General features: G+C 37.1%; 1 protein-coding gene across 2 annotated transcripts in view; it reads right to left on the reverse strand.

Annotated features, from left to right (window-relative positions):
• The window catches only part of FAP (fibroblast activation protein alpha), a 94,548-nt gene extending 71,243 nt beyond the window's left edge, over positions 1-23,305 (reverse strand). For both annotated transcript variants that reach the window (XM_004375428.3, XM_004375427.3), the window contains exons 1-2: positions 23,070-23,305; positions 22,653-22,737 (exon numbers count right to left, since the gene is read on the reverse strand). In XM_004375428.3, coding sequence (XP_004375485.1) covers positions 22,653-22,737; positions 23,070-23,075 — 91 coding nt within the window. In that variant the 5' untranslated portion in view covers positions 23,076-23,305. The remainder of the gene's footprint in view (positions 1-22,652; positions 22,738-23,069) is intronic.
• Positions 23,306-23,340: the final 35 nt, after the last annotated feature.

The following is a 23,340-nucleotide window of genomic DNA, read 5'->3' on the forward strand; positions in this document are numbered from 1 at the left end:
AATTGGTGAAAGGGTACATCTCTGATGCACAACTTTCCTGACTGTAAAACACTCAGTATCCCCTTGTTCTGTTCAAACGACTGCCTCTTGGTCTCTGTACAAGTTCCTCATGAGCACAATTAAGTGTTCTGGAATTCCCATTCTTCGCAATGTTATCCATGATTTACTATGATCCACACAGTTGAATGCCTTTGCATAGTCAATAAAACCCAGGTAAACATTTTTCTGGTATTCTTTACTTTCAGCCAAGATCCATTAGACATCAGCAATGATATCCCTCATTCCACATCCTCTTCTGAATCCGGCTTGAATTTCTGGCAGTTCTCTGTCAGTGTACTGCTGTAACCACTTTTGAATGCTCTTCAGCAAAATTTTACTTGTGTGTGATATTAATGATATTGTTCAATAATTTCTGCATTCTGTTGAATCATCTTTCTTTGGAAATGGCACAAACATGGATCTGTTCCATTCGGTCGGCCAGGTAGCTGTCTTCCAGATTTCTTGGCTTAGACCAGTGAGCACCTCCAGCGCTGCATCTGTTTGTTGTAACATTTCAATCGGTATTCCGTCAATTCCTGGAGCCTTGTTTTTACCAATGCCTTCAGTGCAGCTTGGATTTCTATCTTCAGTACCAACAGTTCTTGATCATATACTGCCTCTTGAAATGGATGAACACTGACTAATTCTTTTTGGTACAGTGACTCTGTGTATTCCTTCCATCTTCTTTTGATGCTTCCTGTGTCGTTCAATATTTTCCCTGTAGAATCCTTCAAAATTGCAACTCTAGGCTTGAATTTTTTCTTCAGTTACTTCAGCCTGAGAAATGCTGAGTGTGTTCTTCCCTTTTTGGTTTTCTAATTTTGGCTCTTTGCGCATTTCATTTTAATACTTTGTCTTCTCCAGCCACCCTTTGAAATCTTCTGTTCAGCTCTTTTACTTCATCATTTCTTCCATTTGTTTTAGCTGCTCTACATTCAAGAGCAAGTTTCAGAGCCTCTTCTGACATCCATTTTGTTCTTTTCTTTCTTTCTTGTCTTTTTAATGACCTTTTGTTTTCTTCATGTGTGATGTCCTTGATGTCATTGCACAACTCCTCTGGCCTTCGGTAATCAGTGTCTCTAAATTCAGATGGGATATACTCAAGGTCATATTTTGGCTCTCGTGGAATTGCTCTAATTTTCTTCAGCTTCAATTTGAACTTGCACTTGAGCAATTGATGGTCTGTTCCACAGTCAGCCCCTGACCTTGTTCTGACTGATAATATTGAGTTTCTCCATCGTCCCTTTCCACAGATGTAGTGGACTCAATTCCTGTGTCTTCTGTCTGGTGAAGTTTTTGTGTACAGTCGACGTTTATGTTGTTGAAAAAAGGTATTTGCAATGAAGAAGTCATTGGTCTTTCTCAAAACTCTATCATGCTATCTCTGGCGTTGTTTCTATAGGTCATTCTATTTTTTTAAATAATTATCTACCTATAGTCCCTCTGCATCCTAAGTAACGCTGTACATGCCATACAATTGTTTGTAATGAAAGTTCTTCTGTTTAATTGAATGGTCTTGTGCAGAATTCATATAATTGATTTTGTAATTCCCATTCAATGAATAAAAGACCATTTTAATACAATCGCATTAGAATAAATGTTAAGTATTTTAGTTCAATGTTATTTAACTCTCCAAAGAGCAAATTGCAATCTGTTTGTAATGTAGCTAAGGGGAAATTATAACACTGCTTGTAGTGGAAATTTACATTTGAGATACATTTAGCTTGTATCTACATGAATACTGAACATCAAAATGAAAAATTTTTAAATTTAGTGAATTCATTGATTGTGAATACCAAAAAACTAGATAATTTTTTAAACTTCTTTTGATATTAATCCAACAAATAAATATAACCTTGGTGATGTCTTTTTTATTTTTTTAAGTCTAGCATAAATAATGCTTTTGTTATGGCTAATGAGTTATATAATAGTTTTTCCTATTTAAGTATCCTTGAATATAAATTTTCCTAACATGCAGTTATGCTTAATTGAGAAATTCACAGCTCCAATTAACCTTATTGCTAGAAAGTTAAGTAATTCATGTGAAACAATCAGCTCTATGGCTGGCACATAGTAAGCAGCCAATAAATGTTAAAGTTTTAATATTATCATAACTCACAGTATACTTCAAATGAATATTTTAAGTCTTTGTTTCTCAACCTAATTTGACCACTGGGGCACTTGTTTTGTTTTAATACCAATTAAAATCACAGTTTGAGAAATGCAGTTTTGGATTAGGTTATTAGTATACATAATAAACATTTACTTTTATTCTAATTTAATAAAATTTATGGTTGTACTTGGAACATTTTGTTCATTATACAGCTCCATAACTGAAATATTACAATTATGATATAAATACAATTAGTATTAACCTTGTTTAAAAAACAAAAACAAAACCTGTTGCCATCGACTCAATTCCGACTCTAACAACCCTATAGGACAGAGGAGAACTGCCTCACAGGGTTTCCAAGGATTGACTGGTAGAGTCAAACTGCCAACCTTTTGGTTAGCAGCCGTAGCTCTTAACCACTGTGCCACCAGGGCTCCACTGTATATACGGATAGAATTTATTTAAAAAAAAACAAGAGTTTCAAATTATTTTTAAAATACTTATTCTTTTTTTTATATCATAATAAACATGCTGATCCTTATCAGATTTTGCAAAAAGATTACAAAGTCAGTTATTCACTTTTTTGAAATCTCTAATTTAGCTTATCCAGAAAGGGTATACTTGAAAGTATATTTCCTATTACTTCCTAGTTAGTCATCTATTTTGTATGGGTGCAGAGTAGCTACAAATGCCAATAATATATATAGAGAACTTAGCATATGCCATATTATGACTCAGAAAATATCTGTAAAGCAATTTTGAACATATATTAATCGTACTACTAATTGCCATAATGAGAATAATCATCACCACCCAAGAAGTGGTTACTGAATGTAGAGAAAACATATCCAGATAAGCCAGCTACATTTATGTGGGACTAGGGTTCATGACAGAGACCCTGGATGGTGCAAATGGTTAACACGCTTGACTGCTAACTGAAGGCTGGGTTTCAAGTCCACCCAGGTGTACCTCAAAAGAAAAGCCTGGTGATCTACTTCTGAAAAATTAGCCATTGGAAACCTCATGGAGCACAATTCTACTCTGACACATATGGGATCACCATGAGCTGGAATCCACTGGATAGCAACTGGTAAAAGAGTTCATGGCACAGATTGGGATAGAATGATTACCCCTAACCTCTTATTACCTTTGTAAGTTCCCTCACACTCCGTGTAACCAGAGCTTGGAAGGTAGAATTATGCTGGAGTCAGGCTGGGCACAATTAGAGTGATCCCAGCTCTAACTGAAGGAATTTAAATTAGGCATCCTTCTGTTTATATCTTCCCATTTTAAGAGTGGGAATAAAACATAGATTTTACTTAGAATTTCTAATCTAAGCTCTGATTCTTTGTACTTATAGAAAGATCTTAAATATAATAATGTTTTACCACACTGTTAATGTTGACTGCCACACCAGTCAGCAACAGAAATGACCATCCCCACGGGCATCTCTAAAATTACCACTGGCTTTATGCTATCTCAACACTTACCTAAATTTATTGAACACGATCCTTTTTTACCTCTGTATTTATGTGACAAAAAATTGTCTAAGACATAGGTCTCTACCCATGAGGATAGAGGCTGTGTTTGACTTTTTTCATTATTATATACCCAGCAGCTAGGACAATACCTGGCACATAGTGGGAGTGAAATAAATACTTGTTAAATGAAAAAATAAACCAAATTGACAGATTCTGTGTTAGCCTGTTTTTGCCAATTCCCCCCAAAGATATGCCTGCCCTTAATCTCTACCCTCTTGTTCATGATGGGAGTTTCATACATATACTCTTCTACCTAGACATGCCATCATTTAAATGTTAATAAAAATTTGGTCCGTGGAGCCACTTGAAGTGCTTGTTAAAAACACAGATCCTAGTCTTCACCTCTTGTCTTTTGAGGCTGGGCCCAAATGGCATTTTCTTTAAATACGTTCCCTCTGAAGGCAACTGGACTGATCTTGCCTCAGATTAGATTTAAGCAAGATTTCAGGGAAAGCACTGGGATTGTTTTTTTCTAGTATTTTGAATGTGTGCGTATACAAATCAGTATCAAATGCATCTCCATAGCACCAAACACACTAAAAATGTTCTGGTCACCTGGAAAATGTTCCATTAATAATTATTGGATGAATAAGTGGATTTTCATGTCCCTTTCCAAGTAATGTTTTAATATCGAAATGAAGTCTTTGGATGATTTTGGAAGTTTAATTTTGGCATCCATAAGTTTTAAACATTAATAGTTGAGCAGAAGTAGAAATGAATTCTAAAAGTATATCTCTTTTCTGTACATGATTGACACTTATTTGATTAACACTTAATTCCTGACAGTGCCCTTATATTCAGTTTGGCCCATCTTTAGCACAGTTACTCATACACTGATTAAACACTCTAAATTAATTATGCTTTAATTATTTGCATTCTCAACTTATTAAAGCAAAGCAGAAAACTATTTTAATTATGAGTTGAAGAAATTTCAATTCATAGAAATAATTCACAAGCAAATAATGATTCACTATTCTTATAATTCCTTCTTAAGACTTTGTGCTTATTCTTTATTGGAGTTCTGTTTCTGTTTCTACCATTTAATTTTCTAGTCCTGAAAAATTGAGAGTAAGTGTTAGAGCAGAGGCGTCTGACGTAGCTCTAAAGTTCGTCATAAACCAAAGTAAAAAATATGGTTGGTTAAGTGGGCACACAAATGGCTAGTAGGTCCTTCGGGTCTCACTTTCACACTTGATTCAGAACTGAAGCTTATGAGGGCACCCGAAGGACAGCAACATGGGATCCCAGCAGCACCACAGACCTCTTTCTGCGGGCTCTGTGGAGATGCCAGTCTGAGGAGACATCACCCCCAGCCATCACATTGCGTCATGCTTCTTTCTAGGATAAGCACTGCAGGGGCAAGTGTAGGAGATATTAGGGTGGGAAAATATTTTAGTCTACTGACCATGTATTTTAAAATCTACCATTTACAAACTAATATTAGTATATTTGGGTAAGCACTGACAACTATGAAAAAAACTGGATCTGAGGTGGCTCTATACCAGTAATAGTTGTTACTGTTAGTTGCTGTTGAGTCAATTCTGACTCATGGCAACCCATGTTCTACAGAGTAGAACTGCTCCATAGGGTTTTCTTAGCTGTAATCTTAACAGAAGCAGATCGCCAGCCCTTTTCTTCCAAGGTACTGCTCAGTAGGTTTGAAGTGCCAAGCTTTAGGTTAGCAGTCAAGCACAAACCTTTTGCACCACCAAGAGACCGTATACCAGTAATAGCAAGTTGGGAGGAACAAATCCTTTGGAGAAGCCAGGCCTCTATGTTTTTCTCTGTTCCTGTCCCTGCTGGCATCTTTAGCCTCAAAACAAACCACCGCCCCTCAACTGAGGCCTGATGTTTGTAAGCAATTCTGGGCTAATTACCTCCTGTCAGGAAATTAGGGGAGTATGATGCAGAAGAAGTTTATTAGCAGGATTAAAAAGGTACAATTAGCCCCTTAGGCTGGGGGTATAAAATAACTGGGAGAGGAAGTGTTCTTAATCTCCTCGGCTATGGTGCAGGTAGGGCATAAGCTTACAGTCCACCTAAGTGGACCTACCTGGCCAGGGGGAGACCAGCAGTAGGTAAGGTCCCGTTTATGCTCCTCACCCATGGCACAAAGTGTGATGTGCAAGGAAGAGTTGTCATCTCTACCTAGACAGCTTTTGAGTGGGGACTGCTCGTGATGGAACTTCTCCTGTTGTATGCTATCTGATTCTTGTAAGTAATAAAAGCTACTTTCCATGTGCTAACGTATCCTCGTATGTTCAGGCTCTGACTGGAAGGACGTGATGTTTATGGAGCAATCCATATTAGTTATCAGCGCCCTTTTTCTAATGGCTTCCTGGCTGTCTAGAAATCGGATACAACCTGTGAGCACCATGCAGACTTGGAGTGTCGTCTTATGGTTATGGTGTGGTCGAGCAGGACATGTTGTCCTACAGAAGTGGTATGATTTACTAAGTTCTTTTAGGTACTAAGTATGCTGTGTCTGGTTTAATCCTCACAGCAACCTTCTGAAATAACACTATTATTAACACCATTTTACGGATGAGGAAATGAACATTAAAGAAGTGAAGTAACTTGCCTAATACATAGCACAACTGGGATTTGAATCCAGCTCCATCTGATTTTAGAGGCTGGGCACTTTACCACTAAACTATAATTGAAATTGAAAGCACACATGTAATAAAACAACACTAACAACACACTAACCTCAAAAACAAGGACAAGAACAAGCAACACACAAGGGAAGTAGAATAATTATACCCCAAAACCTAGGTTATGAGAAAGTAAGACAATTTGAGCCTTGGAGTAGCCAAGGCAAAGAGGTTGCTATAAAGCTCTTACTGTCTATTGAAGATTGCAGTAGTTCTTAGCACCGAAAGCCATTTTCCATGGATTTTTCTACAAACAACATTGAACAACAAAGTCATGCAGAGGAGTTGTCAGGGTTTTTTGTTTGCTTGTTTTAAAGCCTATTTGTGTGGATGTAACTATGTCATTTTAATTAGGGTTATTCATTAATTTTTTTTCATGACGGCTAAAACTTTGAAGAACTCAGGATATATGGTCAATATAACACATAAGAACATAAATGGCAAATGCCATTTTGGTGACTCTCAAGATGAAATAAAATCTTAAATAACATCTATTTTTGAAGGCCCATTTAGTATCCTTTGTCAGATCACCCCTGCCTTCTCGAATCCTTACTTTAAATTTTGGTGTGGTTCATACTGGTGCTGCTTGAGGCCTGAGGAAAAGCCACTTTTCTAGGTTGTTAACTCTCCTAGGGTTTCTATTACCTGTCTCTAGGCTGATCAGCCACCCTATCCACCGTGTCCATCACCCCCCACGCTGCCACAGCTGACCCCCACTGAATTTCTCTTCCACTTTTGTATCTCACAGGCATTTCAAAATCAACATATCCAAAGCTAAGGAAAAAAAAAAATCCCTGCTTCTCCTCCAGATTTCTCCAAGTAAATGACACTACTATCCATGTAGTTCCTTAATTCAGATAATTGGGAGTCATCTTTGGCCTCCCTCTTTCCTTACCACCTTTGTCCAACACTGAGGCCTGACAATTTTATCTCCCAAATCTCTTTCTCTCTCTCTCTACTCAGTCGGCTTTTCTCCATCTCTACAACCACATCCAAGGCTAAGCCATTTTTCAGTAGCTTGACTATAGAATCAGTTGCCATTGAGTCAGCTCAGACTCATGGAGATCCCATGTTGTCAGAGTAGACTGTGCTTCATAGAATTTTCAGTGGATGATTCTTTGAAATAAATCACCAGGCCTTTCTTCTGAGGTGCCTCTTGGTAAACTCCAACCTCAACCTTTCAGTTTGTAGCTAAGCACATTAACTATTTTACACCATCCAGGGACTTTAGGTTGACTGTAATGGTGGCCCAATTGCTCCACTGCATTCATTTTCTAATCCACACTTCACACAGAAGGCAATATGCTCTCTTTGAAATGCAAACCTAATGAAATCATTTCCCTGTGACTTCTTTCTGCCTTTGGAAGATGTTTAAATTCTCTCCAAGTCAAATCCTACAGAGCCTGCATCATTCAGCCCCTGCTTCCTTCTTTAACTCCACCTTGTGTCCCTATAGACACCTTGGGCTCGTTTAGCTCACCATACTCATTTCCTCAGCTCCTGGAATGTTCTTGACCACCTAACTATCTCTTAGACATTCTTAAGGTATCAGCTTAAACATCATTTTTTTTTTTTTTTTTTCAGGACAGTCTTTTCCAGTCACAGCCCATCCCAAACTAGATTAGATCCTTTTCACTCTCCCACAGCCTCCTGCACTTCTTCAGGACGCTTACAATGTTTATAACTACCTCAAGGACTAAATTTTAATCTCCTTGAGAACTGGGACTGTGTCTCCTTCATGACAGTGTCTCTAGGATTTAACGGAATCCCACGCTGGCAAATAGCAGCTCAATCAATATTTGTTGAACAAATTATTTTATCAAAAAAAAACAAAAAACCTCAGTTTGGGAAAGATAAAACAAAGTTTTTTGATGTTTTCGTTGGTCGAACAGAATTTATCCTTTTTTTTCATTTTTAGAAGCTTTATTGAGATATAACTAACATAACAAACAATCCACCCATTTAAACTATACACTGATTTTTAGTACTTTCAAAGAGTTGTACAACCATCACCACAACCTAATTTTAGAATATTTTCTCATCACCCCAAAAAGAAATTCCATACCTATTAGCCATCACTCTTCATTCCCCACGCCTAGTCTCAGTCTTAGGTATATACCTAGGAGTGGAATTCACGGGTTATATATGTTAACTGTATGACTAATGGAGTCCCTGGGTAGTGCAAACAGTTATTGCACTCAGCTGCTGACCAAAAGATTGGAAGTTCCAGTCCACCCAGAGGTGCCTCAGAAAAAAGACCTGGTGATCTACTTCCGAAAAATCAGCCATTGAAAACTTTATGAAGCACACTTTTAACACACGTGGGGTCAGCATGAGTTGGAATTGACTTGATGGCAACTGGTACTGGTATGTCTAATATTTTGGAGAACTGCCAAACAGTTTTCCAAAGCGACTGCACCATTTTAACAATCCCGCCAAATACATATGAAATTTAAATTTCTCCGCATCCTTTCCAACATCTATATTTTTGTTTATAGCCATCCTAGTGAGTGTGAAATGGTATTTCCTGGTGGTTTTGGTTTGCATTTTCCTAACGACTAATGATGTTGAGCATCTTTGCATGTGCTTATCGATCATTTCTGTATCTTTTTTTGTGAAATATCTATTCAGATCCTTTGCTCATTTTCTAATTTAGTTATTTTTGAGTTGTAAGAGTTCTTTGTATATATTCTTGATACAAGTTCGTTATCAGATAAATGATTCGAAAATATTTTCTCCCATCCTATGGGTAGTCTTTTCACTGTCTTGATAAGTGTCTTTTGCAGCATAGAAATTTTTAATTTTGATAAAGTCCTATTTATCTTTTTTTTTTTTTGTCATTTATGCTTTTGGTGTCATACTTAAGAAACCAATGCCTAATCCTAGGATACAAAGATTTATTCCTATGTTTTGTTCTAAGAGTTTTTTAGTTTCAGTTCTTACATTTAGATCTTTGATTCATTTCAATTTTTGTGTACAGTGTGAAGAAGGGGTCCAACTTCATTCTTTTGCAGGTGTATACCCAGTTGTTCCAACATCGTTTATTGAAAGACTCTCTTTCCTCATTGAATTGCCTTGGCACTCTTACTGAAAATCAATAAGTTGTAGAGGTTATTTCTGGACTTTCAATTCTATTCCATTGATCTATACATCTATCCTTACACCAATACCACACTGTCCTGATTTTGTAGCTCTGTAGTAAGTGTTGAAATAACGTGTAAGTCCTCCAACTTCGTTTTTCTGTTCAAGATTATTTTAGCTATTCTGGGTCCCTTGCATTTCCATATGAATTTGAGAATCATCTTGTCAATTTTTGCAAGAAAAAAAAAAAAGCCAGCTAGTATTTTGATAGGGATTGCATTTAACTGTAGATCAATTTGAGTAGTATTGTTATATTAACAACATTCAGCTTTCTGATCCATGAACATGTGATTGCTTTCCATTTATTTAGATATTTTTGGATTGTTCATTGCTAATGTATAGAAAGGGGCCCTGGTGATGAAGTGGTTAAGTATTTGGCTGCTAACCAAAAGATTGGCTGTTCGAATCCACCAGCTGCTCCTTGGAGACCTAATGGGGCAGTTCTACTCAGTCCTATAGGGTCACTATGAGTCGGAAACAACTCGACGGCAATGGATTTGTTTTTATGGGTTAATGTATAGAAATACTATTGATTTTTATATATTAATATTATATCCTGAAACTTTGATAAATTTATTAGTTCTAATAGTTTTTTTTAATTTTATTTATTTTGTTGTTGTTGAGAATATATACAGCAAAACGTACACCAACTCAACAGTTTCTACATGTACCATTTAGTGACATTGATTACATTCTTCGAGTTGTGCAACCATTCTCATCCTCCTTTTCTGAGCTGTTCCTCCTCCATTAACATTAATTCACTACCTCCAATGGTTCCTATCTAAACTTTCAAGTTGATGTTTTCAATTTGATCCCATACAGATAATTCTTAAAAAAGCTTAATTCTCAAGACATGTATTTTACTAATTAAGCTAAACTATTGTTTGTTTTAAGAAGATTTCAGGTGATAATTCTGGTTTAAGGTTTAAAGATTATCTCAAGGCAATAGGTCCAGGGGTTCATCCAAACTTCATGGCTCTAGGAAGTCTGGAGTCCATGAGAATTTGAAATTCTTTTATGTATTTCTCTCCTTTTGATCAAGATCCTTCTATAGAATTTTTGATCAAAATTTTCAGTAATGGTAGTTGGGCATGATCCAGTTCTTCTGGTCTCATGGCAAAAGAGGCAACTTATGGAGGCAATTAGTCACACATTCCATATCCTCCTTCTATTCCTGATACTTCTTGTTCCTGTCTTGCTCCAGGTGAATAGAGACTGATTAGTGTGCCTTGGATGGCTGCTTGCAAGATTTTAAGACCTCAGGCACTATGCAACATAGTTCCAATAGTTTTTTAATGCATTCTTTAAGATTTTATATAAACAAGATCATGTCATCTGCAAGCAGAGATAGTTTTACTTCTTCTTTTCCAAACTGGATACCTTTTATTTATTTTTATTGTCTAATAGCCCTTGCTAGAACCACGAATGAAATGTTGACTATAAATGGTGAGAGCAGACATCCTGTCTTGTTCTTGGTTTTAATGGATGGGAGGGAAGCTGTGATTCTTTAACTGTTAAATATTGTATTAACTGTGATTTTTTCTGTAGATGCCTTTTATTAGGTTGAGGAAGTTTCTTCAATTTCTAGTTTATTGAAGATTTTTATTATGAAAGGGTGTTGGATTTTGTCAGGTGATTTTTTCTGCATCTATTGAGATTATCATGTAGTTTTGGTCCTTTTTTTCCTATTAATATTGTTTATTACATTAATTGATTTGTTGATGTAAAACCAATCTTACATTCTTGGGGTAAATGTTACTTAATCATGGTGTGTAATCATTTTTACATATTTCTGGATTTGATTTGATAGTATTTTGTTGAAGTTTTTGTGTTTATATTTTCTTGTGATGTCTTTGTCTGGGTTTGGTTTTCGGGTAATATTGGCCTTGTAGAATGAACTAGGAAGTTCTCTTTCTTCTATTTTTTGGAAGATTTTGTGAAAGATTGGTAATAATTCTTCTTCAAATGTTTTGTAGAGTTAACCAGTGAAGCAATCTGGGCCTAGTCTTTTCTTTATTGGAAATTTTTAAATTACTAATTCAATCTGTTTAATTTGTATAATATTATTTATATTTTCTATCTCTTCTTAAGTACGTTTTGATAGTTTTTGTCTTTCTAGAAATTTTTCTATTGGTTTAAGTTATCTAATTATTATTATTTTTTTTAACATACAGTTGTTCTATCCTGTTGCTTTAAAGACTCCTAACAGGGTTTCTTACCAAATGTAAAATCATAACCTATATGAAAAAATTTTAATTTAGATATTAAGCAATACTATTCTTTTTATTCTTAATAGGAATAAAGGTTAATAAAGATTCTAAATTATTCTGTTTTACCACACAGTTTTAGTTAATTCACAAAGATACTGAAATGAAAAATAAGTTCTGTGCTCTGTATATATCAAAAACAAAAACCAAAACCGTTGCCGTCAAGTCGATTCCAACTCATAGCAACCCTGTAGGACAGAGTAGAACTGCCCTATAGGGTTTCCAAGGAGCACCTGGTGGATTCAAACTGCCGACCTTTTGGTTGGCAGCTGAACTCTTAACCACTACACCACCAGGGTTTCCACTCTGTATATACTGGGAAATTAATAAAATTTTAGAGCCTGACTGATGTTTGAATAATTAACTGTGCTATGGAAAAATCATTTCAATTTTTTTTTATTTTTTATTATAGTTTTTTAAATTGTACTTTAGGTGAAGATTTACAGAACAAATAGTCTCTCATTAAACAGTCAGTACACATATTGTTTTATGACATTGGTTAACAACTCCACGACATGTCAACACGCTCCCTTCTTGGCCTTGGAGGACCTTTTTTTTCTTTGGTGAAAATATACATAGCCAAAGATACACCATTTCAAAAATTTCTACATGTACAATTCAGTGACATCGATTACGTTCTTCCAGTTGTGCTGCTATTCTCACTTTAGATGAGGGGTTACAGAACAAAATAGCAAAATAGTTTCTCATTAAACAGTTAGTACACATATTGCCCTATGACAATGGTAAGAACCCCACTACATGTCAATACTGTCCTTACTCAACCTTGGGTTCCCTATCACCAGCTTCCCTGTCCCCTTCTGCCTTCTAGTCCTTGTCCCTGAACTGCTGTGCCTTGTTAGTCCCGTTTTGTTTTTAGGGGCTGTCCAATCGCCGGCTGAACAGTGAACCTCAGGAGTGACTTCATCACTGAGCTAAAAGGTTTCCAGGGGCCATACTCTCGGGGTTTCATTTCTATTTTTGGCTACTGCATTAATTATTGCTGTATTTTAAGGTTTGGTTTTACTGTCTTGGTTCTTAAAAATTTCTGCCTCTTATTGTACATCTCTGAGTTGAGCTTTAGAATGAGTTTTTCTTAAGGTGTACCTATGACTAGATGTTCTTGTATAAGTTGTAACACTATTTGCATTGGAAATCAGAGACAGGTAAACTCCTCTGCATTATGGGAATCATCTAAAGAATTGGATTATTTTCTAAATTGTTGAGAATTTGGCAAAACTCAAAGAGCATTTGTCAAATTTCATCTTCTGTGATTTTAAAATCCAAGTGCAAATTAAGAGAAATACAATCTGCTAACTTGATTTATTTACATCCAACTCAAAAGCTCTTTTATTTCCATGAACTTTCTGAACTCTTTCCTCAACCTTTTAGACTTCCCCATATTTCCTCCAAAAGAACAGTGAATAAATAAGCTTAAAACTCTTAAGATGTTTGAAAGTCTGTTTCACAGTTCTGAATGTTGATACTGGGAAAATTTCAAGCTTTAAAATATAGTCATATTTCCTTCAAAGATTATTTCATCTCACATCTATCTTATTTATGAAAAGATATTGTTGAGGCTACAGTAATTGTAATAACAAAAATAATAACAATTACAATAGATATTTGCCTAAAATATAGACATTCCAAATGACATTTCTTCTTACAAAATATTTATCTCTGATCTATCCAAATTAACTGTGACTTCAGTCATTTTCTGAAGTAAATTACATAAGGCATGTTTAGCAAAGTAAACAATTACTATAAATTGCACATGAGAGTAGATAGATATGAATATTATTCTTACATCTATACATTGAAATGAGTATGTCTATAATCATAAACACATACGCTATACATATTTTCCTGTATTAATTTGTTTAAATAATTTTGGTTTCACAGCTATCAGTCTCCTTTTGGATCCCTGAACATCCCTAATTCTTTCCTGATTTTCAGGGTCTTGGCAACAGGTCTCCCTGTGCATTGAAGATTGCCCCTTAGCTTGTATCCTCCCTGTCCTGAAGGTCTCAGTTCAAATATAGTCTCAGAGAAATTTTCATTGACCACCCTTCATCCCAGTTGTTCTCTATAGCACTTTTAACAAGTTGAAACATTGTTATTTTATTTGTTTATTATTAGACTGTAAATTTAGGCACAGATCTTATCCGCCATGCTGTAGACCAGTGCCTGGCATTTAGAAGGTGCTAAATAAATAATTATTGGACAAATGACCAAAGAGTCTAGGAGTCACAGTAGGTCAGACATTGTGGATAATGGATAATAACTAAGGTATACTAATCTCAATTTTTTCATATTCAGTAGATTATTTTTATTCCCAGGAGGAATTCTATATCTTTTCCATCCAAGGGTTAAAAACTCAAATGTTTATAGCAGTCAGGTAGATATGGTAAATAAATATGGCATCTGATACATAAGCAAATAGAAGGTGGTGGGGTCTGGGGCAAACTGAGAATAAATGGCGTAACTGCTTTTCAGCCAATTATTACCATAGGCCCAATGTTGCGAATCTTCTGATATTTCAAGAGAAGCCCAAAATCTGATTTTTTATGTGAAATCTTCTGTTTTTTAAAAATTAGAAACAAATACAGATTTGTATGGAACACTGCAGGCCAAAAAACAACAATAAAAATAGCAACAATGAAACAATGATACAAGGAAAAGTAGACAAGAGGACTTCAGGGAGACAGTGTCATCACTAGGGTTGATGCCACCTAGTGCAGTAAATCATGGTGTCATCCACTTAGCCCCCATGGACCTCTTCCAGTACCAGATCATACAGAATCCTTCTTAATGTTCTTGATACTAATATTACTTGTCAATTATAATTCTTGTGTATCTCTTCTTCTTTCCCTCTAATTACTACTTCATTCTCAAAAAAGATGTTAAGATAGGTTCACAAGTAATAATTATCACAATATTGTAGCTGAAACACTAGAAAATTTGACAAAATCAGCAACTACATAAATATTGGGGAGGTGGAGTCAACATGGAGCCCTAGACAGATGCACCATGCTGTCGCTCTATAGCAAAGACCCGAAAAATTAAGTAAAACAGATACAAACAACAATCCTGGAGCCCTAAGCATCAAATGAAGGAATAAAGAACTACATCAAACACCGAATGGAAGAAAAAACTGACAGAAAACAGAGAAAGAGGAGAGATATGGAGTGGAGGTCCCTAGCAACTAACACAGTGCAGTGTCATCATCTTGAAGCACAGCCAGCAAGGACCCCAGACAGGGAGTACAGGAAAGCAACTTCACAGAACTCACAACAGGAGACAGAGCACCCGGTAACCAGCAAAACATGTTCTCTTCCCACCCCTTACCCTTCTGCCCTGTATACCCCTTCCCCAGGTCCCACCAGCCACTAGGTCTACCCCACCCTGACCTGCCAGCTCCCTTTTGTTTTTCTTTCTATCTCTTTTCTTTCTCCCTCCCACCTAGCCTCATACAGTACACTACCTCTACCTCCTTCCCGCCTGCCCCTGCCCTGCCACCACAGCTACAGCATCCCTGACACTTCGCCCTGCTGTCGCACCAGGCCCTCACTGCCCCTCCCTTCCCATTTTACTTGGATCCACAATCAACCCCCATGGAAGCAGCAGTCAAGAAATCAAAAGATGCATTGCATCGGGCACATTGGCTGCAAAAGACCTCTTTAAAGTGTTGAAAAGCAAAGATGTCACTTTGAGGACTAAGGTGCGCCTGATCCAAGCCATGGTGTTTTCAATCTCCTCATATGCATGCGAAAGCTGGACAATGAATAAGGAAGACCAAAGAAGAATTGATGCCTTTGAATTGTGGTGCTGGCGAAGAATATTGAATATACCATGGACTGCCAAAAGAATGAACAAATCTTTCTTGGAAGAAGTACAACCAGAATGCTCCTTAGAAACAAGGATGATGAGACTACATTTCACATACTTTGGACATGTTATCAGGAGGGATCAGTCCCTGGTGAAGGACATCATGCTTGGTAAAATAGAGGGTCAGCGAAAAAGAGGAAGAACCTCAGCGAGATGGATTGACACAGTGGCTGCAACAATGGGCTCAAGCATAGCAACAATTGTGAGTATGGCGCAGGACCGGGCAGTGTTTCGTTCTCTTGTGCACGGGGTCATTATGAGTTGGAACCGACATGACGGCACCTAACAACAACAATTTAAAAAAAACAGAAAATAACAAATGTTGGAGAGGTTGTGGGGAGATTGGAACTCTTACGCACTGCTGGTGGGAATGTAAAATGATACAACCACCATGGAAAACAATATGGCACCTTCTTAAAAAGCTAGAAATAGAAATACTGTATGATCCAGCAATCCCATTCCTAGGAATACATCCTAGAAAAATAAGAGCTGTCACACAAATAGACATATGCACACCCATGTTCACTGCAGCATTATTCACAATGGCACAAAGATGGAAACAACCTAAGTGAATGGATAAACAAATTATGTCACATACAGACGATGGAATACTATGCAAAGATAAAGAACAATGATGAATCCATGAAACATCTCACAACATGGATGAATCTGGAGGGCATTATGCTGAGTGAACTAAGTTAATCACAAAAGGACAAATATTGTATGAGACAACTATTATAAAACCCAAGAAAAGGTTTATGCACAGATAGATACAGTCTTTGATGGTTAAGAGGGAGGGGGAGGGCAAATCACTAACTAGGTAATAGAAAACTGTTAACTTTGGTGAAGGGAAAGACAACGTACAATATGGGGAAGTCAGTACAACCTGACCAAGGCAAACTCATAGAGGCTTCCTAGACACAGCCAAACACCTTGAGGGACAGAGTTATAGGGGCTCAGGGCTGGGGACTATGGTCTCTGGGGACATCTAGGTCAATTGACATAAGATAGTTCATAAAGAAAATGTTCTGCATCCTACTTTGGTGAATAGCATCTGGGGTCTTAAAAGCTTGCGAATGGCCATCTAAGATACATCTATTGGTCCCATCCCGTCTGGAGCAAAAGAGAATGGAGAAAACCAAAGATACAAGGAAAATATTAGCCCAAAGGACAAATGGACCACATGAAACGCAGACTCCATCAGCCTGAGCCCAGAAGGCCTAGATCACAACAGAAGGTCCTGGACAGAGGGGGAGAAAACTATAGAACAAAACTCAAACTCACAAAAAAAGACCAGACTTACTGGTCTGACAGAGACTGGTGAAACCCCAAGACTATGGCTCCCGGACACCCTACTAAGTCAGAACTGAAGCCTCTGCTGAAGTCCACCTTCCAGGCAAAGATTAGACAGGCCTATAAAACAAACAATAACACATGTGAGGAACTTACTTCTTAGTTCAATCAAGTATATGAGACTAAATGGGCAACACCTGCCCAAAGGCAAAGAAGAGAAGGCAAGAAGCGACAGCAAAACTTGACAAATTGACGCGGGGAACTCAGTGTGTAAAGCGAAAAGGGGAGAATGCTCACACATTGCAGGGATTGCAACCAATGTCACAAAACAATTTGTGTATAAACTTTTGAATGAGAAAGTAATTTGCGCTGGAAACTTTCACCTAAAGCACAATAAAATTAATCAAACAAAAAAACCCATCTGCAGTAAAGAAAACAACAGCACGTGCTTGTCGCTCATGTAGACAAAACCACGTGATTCAAAGCATCATTATAATTGACTAATAATGACATTTCTGACCAGGGGACATCAGAAGGTTCAAAAAGTAAATTAGCATAGAGTTTTAGCCTCGTAGGTATATTCAAACATGTAAGCTGGGCTTACGAAAACGTTTTTGTTGTTATAATTAACTAAAGGGTTATTTTTATAAAAAATAATAAATTTCTGCTGAAACACTGCACAAAAATTTTATAGACAGTTATTTTGATGTCACTCCCTCTGACAGTGTCACCTGTGTGGTCCACACCCTGTGCCCCTGTACTGATGTCATTGCAGGGAAGTCTGAGACCAGACCAACAATGGCTCTCCTGTCACTGAGACACACCAGAGGCACTGCCCTGGAGACTAGTGATTTCTCCACACAGTGTCCACTTTCTTTTTTTCTCTCACTCAGTTTTATTCTTCACCCTACCTGCAACTTCCTTTATTTTTCCTCTTCCTTTCTTTTCTATTTCTTTTGCCTTAGAACTCCAATGTGGGTATGAATGCCTTGCACATGAAAGTTGATGAAAAATATTTGTTGTTTTTTGGTCAAAGCAGATGATGAATAGGAACAGGATGATACTCGGGGATACAGACTCAAAATTAAGAAGAACGTTGTTGAAACACATCAGGCAGAAGGGTCTAGTCTCTGTCTTTTTGTGTATATGTATATATATATTAAGATGGAGAACACAGTAAAATGCTGCTGTTGTTGTGGCATCCAGTCAATTCTGACTCATAGTGATGGTATAGGGCAGAGTAAAACAGTCCCAGAGGCTATTTAAGCTTTACAGATCACCAGAATTGCCAGGTCTTTTCTCCCATGGAGTGGCTGGTGGGTTCAAACTGGAAAATTATTCGGTTAGCAACAGAGTGCTTAACCATTGTGCCACCAGGGCTCTCTCAATAAAATGCTAGCTACTACTTACTAAGTTTTTACTACATATTAGAAATAAAAAAAAAATAGCTAACATTTATTGTTTGCTCTGCACCATGTAGGGAACTCTATACTCAATAGAATACAAAAAGAAGGTCGAAGCTACTACAATTATTTTTACTGATTTCTAGGAATTCAGATACTATAAATCATGAAGCAAGACCATATAGAACTTACTTGAAAAACTTGCGGCCTCTAACTTTCCAATTGTGCTTTTTTGTTTGTTTAGTTTTTATACTTCTGTAAATCTGAAACAAGAAGGTCTGTTTATCTGTCTTTGGGATCAGCAAAACAAGGTGAAGCTGGGGAGCCCAGTTTCCCCTCTAGGTCTAGTTGCATCTTAACACAGGAAGAGGGATGAAGCTTGTGAAGAAAGACCTCAAGAGAAAAAGTTAGTGGAGGCAGGAGAGAAGAAAGGGAATCAGGTGAAGGAGGGTAGGTCTGGGCCAAAGAGTAGGCCTGGGACTAAGTGGTAGAATGCACGTGTGAAAATAAAAATGGGAAATTTTTGGAAGTTTTGAAAAAAGTTGTCCTTTATATTCATTGTAATGTAAATGAGCTAAATTGATTTGTCGCATTCCACAACCTCTCTTTCCTAAGTGTTGCTTATATTCTAGCTAATTCCACCAAAGCCCTTTTAGTTCTGAGGCTGTTGCTCTTGGGACCTTCTCCCTTCATTGGAAGAACCCCTCTCTTTTCTTCTTTCACTTACACCTGGTGAGGAATGATAGAAATCCTTATCTGGTATTGGTGGTGATGGCCATGCATCTTTGGGTGCACAAAATGCTGAATTCTGACTTACATGCATTTCAGGGGCAATCTAGGCTATTGCACCTTTGTATCAGGTGAAGTGATGAGCACAGAGTTATGGGAGCTTGATGCATTAATAAATGAAAGAATGTTTATTAAGTGTGTCTTTATGTTCCTCAAAGGAAGATTGTCCTTATGCTGGAGCATAAATCCTGGGTTAAGAACAGGAAAGCACCTAAGGCAAAGGGAAGGTAATGGGATTTCTGATGATGTATGGGAAGAAGGTTAAGTAGGAACTTAGCTGGCATTTGAGGTTGTTTCCATTGTGGTATGTATATAATTTCAACATAAGCTTGATTGGCTTTTAATTTTCTTTTCTTTTCTTCCCTTCCTCTTTCCCTTATCCTGCCTTGCTCCCTCAGATCATATTCTCACCAGACACTGAGCAGAAGTGAGGGTAGAGGACTGGACCTGGTGGCCCAGACTGGGGATGATTCTACTGCAGTTGAGGAGCAGTGTGTGGGAAGGAAGGAATTCAGCAGTGACTAGAGGAAAGGAGGGCTTATTCCCTGGTACTTCTCAAGAAACTAGGAGGATGAATAGTCCTATTTTCAAGTTATTTAAGTGACAATCTAAGAAGTTTTTTTTTAGCAAATTTAGGATAAAATGAAAATATTATGGACAAAAAAATTTCCACTTTTTCATTTTTTTGAATGAGTATATATTTCAGTTTTAACTTAATTATTTCATCCTATCAAGAAATTATTTTGCTGTAAGAATTACTATGATGGTTGAAGACAGAAACTATGTTATAAATGGCGCAGGACTTTTATACTGTATACATTTTATAACATATATTCTACCACCCATCTGTCAGTTTGTTATAATGTGATGGTTTGCATGATGCTGTGATGGTGGAAGCTATGTTGCTGGTATTTCAAATACCAACACGGTCACCCATGATGGACAAATTTCAGTGGAGCTTCCAGACTAAGACGGAGTAGGGAGAAAGTGCTGGCAACCTACTTCTGAAAATTAGCCAATGAAAACCTTATGGATCACAATAGAACATTGTTCAACTCACTTGCTTTAGGCATATCATCAGGAGGGATTAACTGCTAGAGGAAAACATCATGCATGGTGAAATAGAGGGCCAACAAGGGCGAGGAAGACCCTCAGTGAAATGGATTGGCACAATAATCTCAACGATACAAACATGCTGGCGATTGTAAGCATGGCACAGGACCGGGCAGCATTTCATTCTGTTTTACATGAGGTCACCATGAGTTGGAGTTGATTCGACAGCAGCTATCTATCTACATATATACTATACACATCTTCACTTGGGAAGAGGGTAAGGATTGGATTTTATATATATATATAAACCCTGGTGGCATAGTGGTTAAGAATTCAGTTCCTAACCAAAAGGTTGGCAGTTTGAATCCGTCAGGTGCTCCTTGGAAACCCTATGGGGCAGTTCTACTCTGTGCTATAGGTTCTCTATGAGTTGGAATTGACTCCACAGCAATGAGTTACATATATATACAAATGTATATATCTATCTATAAATATATGTACCAGTTGCCAGTGAGTTAACTCTGACTCATGGTGACCCCATGTGTATTAGAGTAGTACTGTGCTCCATAGGGTTTTCAATGGCTGATTTTTTTTGAAACAGATTGCCAGGCCTTTCTTTCAAAGCACCTCTGGGTGGAACTTCCAAACTTTCAGTTAGCAGCTGAGCACATTAAGCATTTGTGTATACACACAAGCGCACACACGCAGTATTTTTCCCACAAATAACGCACACCTTTTACATTTGTTTGTCAACTGCTCCCTCCCCTGGCAAGGAATTTTCATAAGTGGCACTATGCTAATTTTTTACAGCAACCTGTAAAAATAAATTAACATAGTGGCACTTATGAAAATACCTTGCGGGGGGAGGGAGTGGTTGGCAAAGAAACATAGAAGGAATGCATTATTTACATAAAAATACAGTACACACACAAACACACACACATATATACATGTATGTAGCTCAACATACAATTACACAAGTGTCTATATGTGTGTATGCATATATACTATTTATAAATGTATAAATACAGTATATTTCTCATTAGAAATCATGGCTCAAACTCAAAAGAGCAATCCATCCTTCTCTGTGGATATGGAGGCAGGCTCACAATAAAATCCACACATTTTTCTTCTCAGAACATTTACTTTTGTGGAAGCAAAGTGTCAGTTTCGAGTACTGTCCAGTTTCTTTAAAAATCAGGAGCTAATTTTGAATGGATTAGTACTCAAAGTGTCAGTAAGACCCTATCCATCATCTGACAATTGCTGGAATGAGGAAAATGTGGCCCCAAAACCACTGAGCTGAGAGACGGGTCTGAAAACATTCCTAACTTGAAAATCTGTGCAAAACGAGGACAACACACACACACATCTCAACAGCCTTCTTGCGCTAGCAGAGAGCAGGAATAAGGCCTGAAGATTAACACTGAAGATAAAAGAACATTGCCTACATCATAATGGTAAACCTCTTCATCTTCTGAGTCTGTGAAAATCCCATGGGCATTTTGAATTTTTCAACAGACCATTTAGGACTCATACAGTCTTTAGCAGAAGCTTATTACTGATGCTTCTTTACTATCAGTTAACTTTTAAGGAAAGGCATTTCCTACCTCAGCTATCACAATTAATATTTTAATTTAATATTTGCTGATACAAACTTTTCACCTAGACTGGGGCATTGATCCATTATTGTTATTTTTTTCCCCTATTTTAAAAGCTTAAGCTCCTCTTTATAAATATTTTCCTTGAAAAGATTCCTCTGATGTCACCAGATTATCCATACATTGAGCGTTAATTTAAATTCAAACTGCAATGTCACTACATAATATCTTCCAATTTTCATCAAAGCGAAATCAATGTTAATCTAAGTGTTTTTAAAAGGATCTGATTTTTCAGTTATTATAATGCTGCTTAATAATATTTAGTCTCCCAAACAATGTGATTGTTCATTGCTACTGCATCTTAGAACAACAATTTCACTTTTTCTATACAGCTATTCCTGACACTTTCATTCTCGACTTCCTTCCTAAATTTCTGGAAAGACTATTTAGAAATAAAACTTCTCATAGGTTCTGTTTTAACATATGTGTTCTTACTCATTTTTACTTGCCACAAGGCAAATTTAATAATAAAAAATAATGTTAGTTAAAAAAAAATTGTCTCTAAAGGCCTGTTCAAAACTTAGAGTTTAGCATATATTTTTGGGTGTGTCAGAGTGATGCAGAATAGAGCTTAGTTTTTTTTTTTTAATTACTAAAATAACATTGTAAATCTCTTTCTATCCATATCCTAAATTCTTTAGTATTTCTGTTCTTGCACAAGGACACATCTATGATCTTATAAGTCTTCTTAGAAATAGCACACTTACTTTGGAAAACAAACGCTTAGGAAATGTCAAATCACTCGTGACCATGCCATTAGTGCATTTTCCAAGCGATTCTAGGCAGATAGAACAAATCACAGAAAGTTCTTACCTCGTAAAGGACGTAAGACAATGCACATCACCAATAACGCAAGAACAGCACAGGTGGCAACTCCAAATACAATTTTTAACCATGTCTATGTATAAAATAAAGAAAATTAGGCATATACACAGTTTCTGCCAAGTAGTAGAAATGGCAAAAGTTTGTTTACACTTAAATCCTACTTCTCCCTCCCCACAAAGCTTTTGATTGTCTTCCGCTGATCTGGCTATAATTGCTGAAATTTCTCCAATTCTGCAAGGACAAATGTTTCTACAGTATATTTAGAACAATTTCCCAACCCCAGTCCACTCCAGGAAGTAAATACTTATGTACAAATCTTCACCTTCTAAACAATAGAAAACTCTGATTGCATTCAATCCAGTCAGCCTTCTTTCTTTAGCAATACCTGAGGCTGCATATACTAACCTTCATTTTTCCAGATGTGTTTGAAAGTTAACGAATTCTGACTTCCAAGCGTGGGTCACTGGATCTGTGAAAAACGTTGAAAAGAAGCAAGACTGTCTTCGTAGTTGAAAGCCAGAGCCAGGACAAGGGCTTTTTTTTCCCACGTACTTTTGAATACTGTGCCAAATTTCAAAAGATTTCTGTAAAATTAGAAACAGATTTTGGGGACGTTCTTGGCCTTGAAATGAACTGTGAGTGGCTCAAGGGAGGTTTTATAGCCGTCTCATCCTTG

Source organism: Trichechus manatus, unplaced genomic scaffold, assembly GCF_000243295.1.
Source record: "Trichechus manatus latirostris isolate Lorelei unplaced genomic scaffold, TriManLat1.0 scaffold00036, whole genome shotgun sequence".
Lineage (NCBI taxonomy): Eukaryota > Metazoa > Chordata > Mammalia > Sirenia > Trichechidae > Trichechus > Trichechus manatus.